Source organism: Lepidothrix coronata, unplaced genomic scaffold (genome assembly GCF_001604755.1).
Source record: "Lepidothrix coronata isolate B3197 unplaced genomic scaffold, Lepidothrix_coronata-1.0 Scaffold60, whole genome shotgun sequence".
In the NCBI taxonomy this organism is placed as follows: domain Eukaryota; kingdom Metazoa; phylum Chordata; class Aves; order Passeriformes; family Pipridae; genus Lepidothrix; species Lepidothrix coronata.
In genome coordinates this window covers 3,333,844-3,347,112 of record NW_016690240.1, presented here as the reverse complement: position 1 = coordinate 3,347,112, position 13,269 = coordinate 3,333,844, and the positions used below count along the sequence as shown (strand labels likewise).

The window sequence follows — 13,269 nt, the reverse complement described above, 5'->3', positions numbered from 1 at the left end:
CCTATTACTGAAGCCTCTGTAACTGATACCAGACAATGTATCTCTGATTACACTGGAACTACATTCATTATATTCTCAAATGTAAAAATGTGTACTAAGTTGTTATTTGCTTGTTATGTGCCTTGAGCTTCGCTTCTCCATTTGTTAAACCAAAGCTTAGTCTCATGTAGGGTGAATTAGTAAAGCAAAAGTTGCTTGAAAGGAATTTGTAGTCTTGTGTTATTCCATCGGTAGGAGCATAGAGAATTCCTACCACATTCTTAATCTAAAAACATGGTTCACCATGCTCCACAGAAAAAAATCTCAAAAAGTATTTATCTTTACTTTAAATTTAGGGCAGTTTACTTAGCTTACTGTTTTCTTTAGAGATTGTTGATAGAACTGCACCCTGTAAATTAAGCTCTCTTCATAACCATTCTGCAAAAGGCTTACGGTCATCACCTTGTTGGGAATGTACTTCAGTTGAAATGCTTTCTAAAATAGTATACCATAAATCATTTCATCCTGTTTAAACAAGAGAACATATCACTTGCTTTCAGAAATTTAGTTTTAAAATGTTCATACTTTTTAAGCACACGGGAGGGAGCATCTTGTCTTTTGCTGTATTGCATATAGATTTCTCTAATATATTTCTAACTGTATTTATGCAACTGTATTCAAATTTGCTATTTCTTCTAATTTAATTTTTTTAGGACTTGATAACCTGCTCGATGAAAATAGAATATCAGATTTGACTCAGACATACCAGCTGTTCAGCCGGGTAAAAGGTGGGCAGCAGATCCTTCTGCAACACTGGAGTGAATACATCAAGGTATTTCCAAGATCTGTTACTAATGTCAGAATTTATGCTGTTATAAATGTCTTCTGTCAAACCCAAGAATAATATGTAGGTGTATGCATCAGAGTTCTGTTTTAAGCAAATATGGGGAGGGATGTTAATGCTCCCCCCCCCCAGTAGCAATCACATGATGAGAAACAGCAACACCTGTTTCGGTTTTAAATTTCTACTTGGAAATCGCTTTCCTTGTAGGTTTGAACATTATACAAGATGTTTTGGTTTGCTCTGCTTTTAAATAGAACCACATGCACATGTGTTTGGAGTATGCTGGCCTGTACTGTGTGTTGTTTTACTGCAAATACACTCAACTGTTTACATATCTGCAAAAACATCAGAAACATCAGAACATTGCTATTCTACAGTGCTACATATAACCAACCTACAGCAATGCTGATGAATGTTTAAGCTATTTTGAAGGGAATGCTCCTATTGAATAATATGCATATGGTATACTGCCCCAGAGAGTGCGTTGTAGTGCTCTTGCGAGATGAAGGCAGGAAAGCTTCACAGAAGATTTTTGTCTGTGGAGTTGATAATTCCTGCTGGGGTGGTTCTCCTCTGAATTGCTTGTGTGTTCATCAGCCTTTATGACTAAGTGCACAATATCAGTTCATTTCAGAGGTGCCTTTCCTGCACACCTGTATCTGGAGTTTGGCATGATCCACCAGTGTTGCAGCCCATGGGAGTGGGATATGGACACCCCTCTGTCCCCCAGAACTGAGGTGGAGTTTATTCCACAGGGTGTCATCCAGTGTCCCCATACACAGTCCATGGATCCATAGGCCGCTGGACTAATTGAATGGTTTGCTGTGGCTGAGGAGGAACATCTTTCTCCTTACTTGATCCCAGATCAGTCTCCTGACTTAACTCTTGTGCTGCCTGCCACTCCATACATAGACTTTTTTGTGGTCTGTTTCAACACAGTACCTGGGCAAGGTCAGTTTTATGCCTCTTTAGTAAACTAAAGAGGCTCACAGAAAAGTCCAAGGAAAGAAGTAGAAGTTCAAGACAGATAGGAAAATAAGGAAAGGAGGACCTGAACCTCTCCTTTCACAGCAGCAGGTTGCTAAGTTGGCTTATCATACACTAAATCTCACAGACTCAGACCTGTGGTTTTGAGATGGCTTTTTAGATACTCAAAAAGTTATAAACCCTTTTCTGTAGTGTCAGTAAATCTCATTTTGGACATTCTATATGACAAAATGCATTAAAGAGAGGCTTTGAGAACTTTTAAAGTTTATCTTGAGCTGAGTTATGGGCTGAAGGTCTGTGCTGTATTGTCATCACCTTTGTATGACTTCAGAGGTGGTACTTGGCTTTCTGTATCTCGATTTGCCATTTGCAAAATGGGGGGAATGCCTTGCAATTTTATGAACAGAACTGATAGAGACTGTGAGATGCCCAAATACTGTGTTAATGAAGGAGAAACTGTGATAAGTAGAAGATCTGATGAACTAGGTGATCATCAGAGGTCCCTTCCAGCCCAGACCTTTCTTTGACTCTGTGATACACTTGTTAAATCTAAGGACCTTTGTGTTCAAGCACCTTTGTGTTCAGCTTCACTCTGAAATGTGACTTGAGAAAAATCTCCACGAATGTGGCAATTGCTAATTATGTATTGAAGTGGAACTTCTGAGGTTTGAAAGGGATTTCCCCATATTTTACTGTTGTTGTGGCTAACATGCTTCAGTTGATGAAAATAGTAGTGTTTTGCTGTTACTGTACAGATGTTTCCCCTTTCTCACCTTGAAAAACTGACCATTCTGTCCAGGGCGCTGATCAGTGTTACTAAGCAACTGTAAGCAAATTGTCCAGTAAATTTAAATCCTCCATTACAGAATATTTTGAGTCATTAGACAGATGGTGTTGTATCTAAGATAATAAATGTAATGTAGGACAAGAAGTGAAAGTCAGGTCTGTGGCTGCTTCTTGTGTATGGGAAAGTTTTGTTTCCTTGCAATTCAGCTAGGGTTTTTTTTTTGCTTCAGAACCCTTCCTGAAAGAGGAATCTTAGAGTGGTGAGCAGCAGTTGAATTTTTGCCACCTGTTCCATCAATAGAGCTCTCTAGTGGATTTAAGAAAAATAGTGTGAAGTTTTCTATTACACTTAACATTTCTGAGGCAGTTTCCATATAATTTATTTTACATGAATCATGTAGTTCTCTAACTGTAAAGTTGCACGTCATAGTCATGTCTACTGTGTATTTATTTTATTTTTTTTAGCATTTGTCTTGAATGTATATAATCTTTAAATCAAACAATAATGTATGAAATCCATTAATGTGTGTCTGGGTTTTTATTTTAAATTTCAATGCATCTCATTTTTTGAAAACTTGAAGTCACATAAGTAGCTCTGTAAGAAAAAAAATTACTCTTTCTAATGAGAAATTTTATAAGGGTGAATGTGTCTGTTGGGGGAGATAGGTAGCACTCTAAAGTATTTTACTATCAAAAGTGTTTGTTTTACAGAACTTTGGGACAACAATAGTGGTTAATCCTGAAAAAGACAAGGATATGGTGCAAGAGCTACTAGATTTTAAGGATAAAGTGGACCATATCATAGAAGTGTGCTTTCAGAAAAATGAAAAATTTATAAACTTGATGAAGGAGTCCTTTGAAACATTTATCAACAAGAGACCAAATAAGCCTGCAGAATTGATAGGTACACAAATATTTTTCTGTAAAATATTTCAAAAATCTATAGAAAGCATGATAAGATGTTGCTGCTGAGTGTGCTAGTGCAATAGTGGTGCAGTACGCATTCTGCTTTAGGAGACTCATTTTTGGGATCCGAGGCAAACGTTAACCTGGGAGCATCGCGGGTTCCAGGAGCTTGGGTGTGCCGTAGGTGTGAGCACGGTGTCCTGACAGAGCATGTCACCTTCTGCTGCCCCTGCGCTCTGCTGCTTGCACGGTGCTGGTGCTAACAACTGCTCAGAGAGCGTGGTGCTGGTGCTACCAGTGGAGTAAATGCTTAGGGGGAAAGAGCAGCCGTGGCAAATAAAAGGGAACTGGTTTTCATTGTGATAGTAGAGGAGTTCTTTGGATGTTCTGGATCTTTCGGAAGTGACTAAGCATAGCCCATCTATCTGCCTTGAAGGCTGAGGTTGGGATAACGATTTTAAAGCTTTCAGATACAAGGAATTTTAATAGAGGAAATGAAATTCGAGACCTTGAAAGGGGAACTACTACATATTAAGGGGGAAAAATAATAAATGTTTTAAAAATACTATTACTTGGTTTATCCCTGATCTGGCAAAAGCTATTCTGATTATTTTGCCTGCAGCAAAACTGGAGCTGTGGCATTTTACACCAGGAGAGGATCCTGCTCCTTGGTTGTTTGTTTTTCCTCTGTACATTCTTTTACCTTTATTCAGCTTATTTTGTGACTTCCTTCTGAAATCAGCTTTATGTAGGACAGGTTGCACAACACAGTGATACAGGTTAAAGCTGTGATATGGGCTGCTGTCATTTGTGGATCATGGTGTTTCAGCTCCTGCAAAGGTTTCCTTCTTACACAGGAGGTTGTATAAGGATACTAATGTGGCTTAATAAATACTTAGCTAAACTCAAGGCTTAACCTTTTTTCTGGCATTCTGAAGCTACTAACTTCAAAGTAGTGCTTCTGTTTAAATTTTGATATGCTCCCACCAAGGAGCATGAGGGACATGGTAAAGGTCTACAAAAATATAGTCCTCTTTATGTTGTTTGTTTCTGTTTCTCATAAATACATTCATATGCATTGTACGCTTCCAAAACATTGTCTTTCAACAAGAAATGTGCTTGTTCAGACTCTAACACAAAATGTGGGAATTTCTAATGCAATAATTTTAATCGTTATACTGTATTCATTTTTTTTCTTGGACTGTTACTTTTTGCAATAATTTTCCATTGTGCTGGTAGTACAGTAGGACTCTGTCTGTGTTCCCACTGAACATAAGGGTGGGAAAAGGGAAAACAGAAAGTTTTACATTTATCCTGTATTTTAACATATAGTAATATTTAACACATAGTAATATTTCAAGTGGGAGATGCTTAAATTGGTTATTTTAGATTTATTTTAAGCTGTTAAATGATTTTATTTATTTGTAGCAAAATATGTGGATTCCAAGTTAAGAGCTGGTAATAAAGAAGCAACAGATGAAGAGCTGGAAAGAATCCTTGACAAAATCATGATCATATTTAGATTCATTCATGGTAAGAAATAGCACTTCACCGCTGATGCAATTGGAACTGTTTTCCTTGCTCCTAGCAGAAATGCTTTCCTCTGAATGTAAGAGATCTTTTTCAGCATGAGTTTCTGCTCTACTTGATCTTTAATTCAGGTTGCCTTACACCTGAAGGAGCACAATAAATACACTGGGGGGACAAACTAGTTCTATGGAGATTGGGAAGTTACAGACCTTTCGCAGTCTGTGGGTGGAGACCTAAGAGTCAGAGCTGTTGCTGGAAGTTTTTTCACATAAATTAACTGCATCTGTAGCCACAGCCTCTCCTCTAACAACAGAGAATGGATGTTAGTGCAGATTTTCTCTTCCCTGTCTGCCTCGGTAGGTTGTAGGTGCAAGTAAGTGAAAATCCAGCAACTAATGACTTCTCTTTTCTCATCATGGCTGAGAGGGAACACAGTGGAGGGCTCAGCACAACAGGAAAAAGTGTTATTGCTGAGTTTTACTGCCTTTGAAATGCACTTCCCTCATGTATGTCCCTATCTGAGCAAAACCCTTAAATGTGTTAGGAGATTTTTTTTTTTTCTAGATGGGATATCAGGAAAAAAAAGTGGTCTAGTCTAATAGAGATGCATGGTCACTGTTTTGGGGGAAGTGGAAGATGTATCCTGGGCTGGGGTAGAATGAGCAGGTATTACCCAATTCTATATCAGTTTGTTCTGAGATCTGTCGAGTTCTCTCTTCATAAAATCCAAAACAAGTATAATATAATGGGAAAGCAGTCAAGTCATAAAGTAGTATCATTTGCATCATGATTTTTATCAGATAGAGATGGTGATTGAAAACATGGCAACTTGTCAGTGTAAGAAGTTAATTTCTGTTAATTCTGAAATTTTCACCAGCTCTTTTTCTCTTCATATTTTTTGAGCTAAAAGTGCAAATTTTATTTTGAGCTGTCTAGTGTTTAAAGAGCAGATGATAGTTAGTAGGTAGTTTCTGGGCATTGGACTTTCTGGTAATGTCTTGGTGCAGCTGTTCCATGAAACATCACTTTACAGAGGACAGGTTAGAGAAGAAAGAAGACTATGGGAGGAATTGCTACATTGGAAGGTGTTTACAAGGAATTGAGGGGCTACTGTAGGCAGTGCAAATAGTGCCTTGAGTTACAGTGAATTTGTTCCTCTTAAAAGTGAAACAACTTGCTGATATCTTGACACTGTCAGTAGAAAAGATATGCGGAAGCTTGGGTTTGAGGTGTGAAAGTTTGTGGGTGTCTGTATGGCTGCTTCATTTCAAAAGGCTATTGGCAAACCAAGTGGGAAGACTTCTGTCAATTTTTCTTCATCTTAGACTTTTAAAATATATCCTTTAATACAGAGAAAATCTCCTCTATAATTTCTTTTAATAAATCAAACCACAGGAGGGAGAATCTTCTTCTGCCCCCCAGAGTAATTTCATGTGGTTTGTGGCTGATCCAATGGGAAATACAATGCAGTCCATGTTCCTGGGGCAAAAATAAGAAAGGTTTTGCGAAATGTGTTAATAGATTTATTAAAATATAAAAAGAACAAAATGTCTACAAGTTTTTCTTCGCTGCTGCGTAGTGAATATTCTTCTGAGATCAGCACGCCACAAGAAAGGCTTGTGTCACAAATTATGCAAATACAGTGTATTATTTCAGTTGTATTTCATTTTTTGTTTCAATTTCTTTACAGGGAAAGATGTTTTTGAGGCGTTTTATAAGAAAGACTTGGCCAAAAGACTGCTGGTTGGAAAAAGTGCATCAGTAGATGCTGAGAAGTCCATGTTGTCAAAGCTTAAACATGGTAGGCATATTCAGAGGTGTTAAATTTGTATCACTTTTTGGCACATAAATTGGAATTCCTGTTTTCTCATTTTAAGAAGTGACAAGCCAGATTTTAAGTAATAGCTGAACAACTCTTACTTAAGTACTTAGCTATATATTTATATCACAGCTTTCATTGTGCTCAGTGAGAACTATTGGGCTGACCTCTTAGGTATGACTGGTTCATTTAATGTACCTACAGAGGAACCAAATCCTTAAAATCCTTAAAAATCCACCTACTTGTGGGTGCTCTGTAACCTGGCACATGTGGCTTGACTGTCTCAGATTAAACCTTTATCGCTTGTTCTGTCCTTTGTAACTGTGAGATTTTTGCTTTAATTTGTGTGACAGAATGTGGTGCTGCTTTTACCAGCAAACTGGAGGGCATGTTCAAGGACATGGAGCTGTCAAAAGATGTCATGGTACAGTTTAAGCAGGTACATTTACCTTTTGTTTGCAAACTAAATTTTCAGAAGTCATGGGGAAACATTTAATATTGTTATACCTTGGATTAAGCTAAAATTAAACAAAACAGCTTTTGAGCAGGTCCTGGTCATAATAAGAGAGTCTATAGACTATTCTGTTTTTACAGAACAGAATTTATTTATTGTATATCTATTCAGAGATAAGCTTATTTTATAGTTTTATTTGATTCCTTTTTAAGTAAATTACAGTCTAAATACCACATAGTAATTTAGTCAACTGACATCTTTTAAAGTCTTTATCCCTTAATTCTGTAAACTGTTGGTGATCTGATGAATCCTTTGTGAATGGCCCACACCACAGTAACTCCCTGAAGGTAGCTAAGTGTGCAGAAACTGTGCATGTCTCAGCCCCAGAGTTTCCAACCTGTTGGTAATCAAGGGAATGCTTGGAGGAAATACTGTATATGCACACCCTGTTGTTCTCCCTGGGTACTTGTTTTGGGGCCTTATTGAAGACAGCATTCTGAGGTAGAGATCAAACCCGGGACACTTGCTCCTGTAATAAAATACTGAAGTAACTTCTCTATCCCAGAATTTGCAGCCTAGTTTGACTGATGCTATGCTCAAATTATATGAAAATGTTTTGTATAACAGATGTGAAAGTCCAAGGGGATCCTGTTGATCTTATGGTCCCTGCCATGGCTTCTGCCATGATAAAAAGCTTTTCTTTTGCTTTATTTGCATGTGATTAGAGGTCTTTGACCTCAATATCCTGTAGAGACAGTGGTCTAGGATATTTCAAGGCATGTTGTTCTTTCTTTGTACTTCAAACCACTTGCTGTGTTTTGAAACTGGGGAGGGGGGCCTTAAATAGTTATTCAAAATCCTGGCAAAGCATGTCTAACCAAGGATGTGGCATGTAGAAATTTTTCATTGTTATAACTAATTTTAAATTTCTAATTAAATATATCTTTATTTTCTAATTAATATGCAGACAGTATACTTGAATGATTTTTGTCTCTTGTATTTTAGTATATGCAGAACCAAAGTGACCCAGGAAATATAGACCTGACAGTAAATATATTAACTATGGGATATTGGCCAACTTATACACCTATGGAAGTCCACTTAAATTCAGAGGTTAGTGTTTAAATTCTTCTTAATCCACTGTAGAGAGTGGAATCATAATGACTATCACAGGCTGAACTAATGCACTTCATTAAATGTTTTTCTGCTACATATTTAAGGGGGTTATGTCATGTTAAAGATTGCAGGATTGCAAAAATTGTAGTGAGTAAAATCCACTTTTTTCATATGATTGCTTCACTCAGTGTGGGTTTTTTACCTGTTTAATAATAGTAATAATAATATAGAATTAGTATAAAAAAACCTCCTATCCTCACTTAGCATTGCAGTCAAACACTTAAAGTCAGTTCACCTTAACTTAGTCAATCTTTAACTACATTGGTTAGGCACTTTGATCTAGCCAATAGTTATGTTACTGCACGTTCCTTTTTTCTGAAAGATCCTTCCTCTGTTCCCTGCAATGTGTCACACCAAACTAACCCCTGCATTGAAACAGTATTTGCACAAAAAAAGGTTGCTTCCAAGTCGAGAGATTTTTGCAAAGCTCCTGCCGGTATTGGTGTAGATTGAAATATGTATTTGTAGTCCTATTTCCTACAATACCTTGTTTGATCTGAAGTGTGGGAAGCACTTCAGAGGCCAAAGGTGGGAGTGGGGTTCCCATTCAATTCAGAAAATGTGGAAGCTTTTGTGCTCTTGCTCCTGAGGCATCTTTTCCTCTGTGGCAGACTACTTTGGAATGATCTAGCCTGAGCAACACGGCATGAAAATGAAGGGGTAGAAACCCCTTACTTGGAAGTAAGAGAGTATAAAGTACTGGAATCAGATTTGAATTCCAGTACAGGACAAAATACAGGAAGAACATGGGAGGAGATGGTAGTTACCAGGGCAAAGGTGTGAGATGTATGCTTTTTGTCTGATGACTTTTTGGTCAGATTCATAGTCCAGGACAAAAAAGTATTTATTTTTGATGTTTAAAACCCTTTACAGGGGGGGGTATTTTACTTTTATTTAAAACAAACAAAACAAAAGGTAAAAAACTCCAGGGAAATTAAAAGTTATTTTTGAATTGAGACTTTCTTTTGTGCATAATTGTACAAGTGTACTTGAGAGCAGAATTTTGATCTTTGGGTTAAAGTTTTCCCCACAAAAACACTTATTTTGAAACACGGTTGAGGAGAATAAAGCAATTACATGCATGAAATCATCTGGTGTCAGTGCATTGATAAAATGCTAATAAATGTTTTTCTCTGTTTTCTTTACAGATGATAAAGCTTCAAGAGGTCTTTAAAACCTTTTACCTGGGAAAACACAGTGGTCGAAAGCTTCAGTGGCAGACCACTTTAGGGCATGCTGTCCTAAAGGCAGAATTTAAGGACGTAAGCTTTCCTGTTTTAAAGCTAAGTCTGTCGGGATAAAATTTAAGTCAATTGTTTGGAATCTAGACATGTGTTGTATTTTTATAAAGGCAGTAACATTTTTATGGAGGAACAATCACAATTCAACAGTGTTGTTTTATATAGAAAGTAGGCTTTCTATAATTAAACTGAAATACTGCCTCGCTAACAGAAGACAACAGTGTGATACCTTGTAATACTCATTTGATAGGAATTGTTGCTCATTCAGATAAAGCAAGTTGTGATAAAGCAGGAAATTAATGAAAGAAGACTGTAGCATCTTTTTGTTTTTAATCTGGAATAGTTTTGATCATAGAAATACCAGTGATGCTTTTAATATGCTTAACTGATAACCAGAAGAGGCTGAAGGGTGTTAGTCATGTGATGGTTGTGGTTAAACTTTAAATGCTTGTTGAATTATTTACCACATTGTTTCTTAATGTGGTTTTCTTTTGTCTCATGCTATATCTTGCCTTGTAATCATGCAGTTTCATTGAGCCACAACAAAGACAAAAAAACTTGAATTCTTTTGCTAACTCATTGTGATCATGACTCTTGGGGGTTTAGTCATTACATAAGAGTAAGATGGATGGGCTTGTAGTTGTGAATTGACAGAAATGTCCACAGCTGGCTGAAGAGTTCAAGTTCTTTGAACATTGCCTGTTTGTACAAACGTTGTGTTACTGATAATACTGTCCCTGTGTGTCATAGTAAACCAAAGTTTTCTTTTGTTTCTTTCGTATCTGATCCAATGCCAAGATTTCTTTTGTATTAGTTTATCTCCAGTAAAATGAAACTTGAGTTAATTACTAAGAGATTCAATATTGATGGTGGCAATGCCAGAATTTCATATATTGTAATTAACATGAAGTAAAGGATGGGAAGTAAATACCAGGCCATTCTAATGAGCTTCTGCTGTGTACTGTATTTCTACTGTTAGAGGAGCAAAAAAAAAGAGTCTTTAGAAATATCCTGTTTCCTCAATACTGCCTGTGTGCCAGGCATTCTAAAATGCATATCTCTTCTAGAAATAGAAAAGTAAATGTATGCCTTCTGTAACTTGTCAGACGTTGGGGGTACAGCAGAAAATTTTCTGAATATTACTTCTAATTCTTTGATATTTCTCTTTTAGGGGAAGAAAGAATTTCAAGTATCGCTCTTTCAGACATTAGTGTTGCTTATGTTTAATGAAGGAGATGAATTCAGTTTTGAAGAAATTAAAATGGCCACTGGTGTAGGTAGGAAGAACATTTTCTGATTCTTAAATGTATTAATTGAGTGATTGTGAATTATGATTTGGTATGTAAATGCCTAATTTTAAGAAATTTGCCTTGGTCATTAGACAAAATTCATGAGCCAATAGGATACAGACACCAGAAGAAATGAAAACACACTGCTGGTGTTTCTTAGTGTATTTTTCTTAGTGTGTAACATGCTTCACAAAATTAATAGTAAGAGCTGTATAGCATATGCTACTGCTAACAACCGATTAGATTTACAAAACGTATCATTGCAATTCTTAAAATTCAAGTGGTGATACACTGTTGTGTGTAGAAATTATTTTCCTTCCATTAGTTTCACATACTAGATTTGGAAAATGATCTGCTGTAGATTGCTGTCATTGGGGGGTGTTTCAGGAGAGTATTTTCAGTTTGAACTGTTTTGAGAGCTCTTCCACCTGTTTCCTATTACTGTTGCTGGAGTGCTCCATTTGGTCTGATTTGTTAAGAGCAGCAGTGTTGTGCTGGATGTATACTTTGTAACTCTCTGCCTCTGCACTTGAACCTGAAGGCAGAAAGGACAAAAAAACCTGAAGAAATATAGTTTTCTTTTTAACCATCTGCAGTCTCTGCCTTCTGTGTTCTTATGTTCTTGTGTGGGGTTTTTTTCCAAATCCTTACACCTTCTTGAGATAGTTACAGCCATAACTCTATCATTTCTTTACTCTCTGGAAGTCCTGCATCAATCAGCAGGTTATACCGAGTAGCCCTTCGCATGTTGAAATTTAAGATTAACCCAAACCAGCAATGCTGAAAGAGTATTTGAGCCCATACAAGTACTAAAATATTGCAATATATTTAGTAAAATACTGTAAAATGGGGATATCAAGAATCCTTGCACTTCAGAAGGCAGTACGCTAGCTTCTTAGCATCAATGCCTCAAGCTCCTTAGTCATCTACTCCATTAATGGTAAAGGAGCTGAAGAAAATCCATGCCAGTGTGAATGATAAACATCAGGATAGCCTCCAGAGAGGCCTATTAGGTCAGACTATAGTGTTTACTGAACAAACGTAGGTTCACACAAGCCTGATCCGCGTCCTTCTTTCTCATCTTGTATTGCTGTACCTTGGAGATTGCATTCTGGCTGCCTCACAGCAACAGATAAAATCTGCTGCATGGACATCCATTCCATTATAGCACAAAATAAAGAATTTCAATAGTGTTTTTTAGGGCAGCTGTCTGGAATTGATAGTTGGGAGCTACCTGTATGTTATTGCACTGAGTGCCATGTCTATATTTTTCTCCCCTAGAGAGAAGTAGTATAGGAATGTGTGTAAGAAGGACAGTTTATGGTCCAGAGGTTTCCTTTGGGGCCAGGATCAATGCCATAGAAGCTATTCCCCCTTGTCCTGTCTTGTAAAAAGTCCCTCTTAATTATTTTGTAGGCATTAACTGACCATGGTTGGAATTTGTTTTCCAGTCACTGTTACAATAAATTACCACCAGTCTCTTTGATGAGATTGTTCCTGATACATTAGTAGAGTTAGAAAATGCATAAACTGTCACAGAGAAAGAATGCTTACCTTCTCTCTGGTAACTGTGGTGCTTTAAGATGTGTTGTCCAAATAGGCACATAAGAATGCAGAGTATTTCTCATTGTCAAGGAAGCCTCTAGGAGGTGCAGTTTTTATTTCTACTTCTGTGATTGATAGGTAATTGCAGATTCCTTCCTTTTGGCAACCTGCAACTTCTCACACAAGGCAGAAGTAAAGCTCCGAAGTGTTTTAACAGCAGCTTTGTGTTTGAACAAAAACACAGCTCAACTCGGGCACTTACTGAAGTTGAAACAGACAAAACGTGTCAAATGTCATACAAGCCTGTTTAGTCCACGTGGTTTGAAGGGTTTTTTTAGTAATCATAGAGCAGTTGGAAGCTTAAAAAAAGGAAAAGATCTCTCTGTGTGAAAGTTAAACTATTTTAAAAATGGTAATAGTGTTAATATCTTTATTGATGATCTGGATGAGGGGATTGAGTGTACCATTAGCAAATTTGCAGATGACATCAAGTTGGGGGTGTCATCACCAAGTTGGGGGATAGTGTTGATCTGCTGGAAGACAGGAGGGCTCTTCAGATGGACCTGGACAAACTGGAGAGATGGTCTGATTCCAATGGGATGAGGTTCAACAAGGCCACGTGCCACGTCCTGCACTTTGGCCACAACAACCCCATGCAGCGCTACAGGCTGGGGACAGAGTGGCTGAAGAGCAGCCAGACAGAGAGGGACCTG

General features: G+C 37.5%; 1 protein-coding gene across 1 annotated transcript in view; it reads left to right on the top strand.

The window, feature by feature from the left end:
- Positions 1-13,269, top strand: part of CUL4A (cullin 4A) — a 37,603-nt gene that overhangs the window by 20,104 nt on the left and 4,230 nt on the right. The window contains exons 10-17 of the mRNA XM_017817378.1: positions 693-811; positions 3,308-3,500; positions 4,931-5,035; positions 6,723-6,833; positions 7,205-7,290; positions 8,311-8,418; positions 9,630-9,743; positions 10,894-10,999. Of these exons, the coding sequence (XP_017672867.1) occupies positions 693-811; positions 3,308-3,500; positions 4,931-5,035; positions 6,723-6,833; positions 7,205-7,290; positions 8,311-8,418; positions 9,630-9,743; positions 10,894-10,999 (942 nt within the window). The remainder of the gene's footprint in view (positions 1-692; positions 812-3,307; positions 3,501-4,930; positions 5,036-6,722; positions 6,834-7,204; positions 7,291-8,310; positions 8,419-9,629; positions 9,744-10,893; positions 11,000-13,269) is intronic.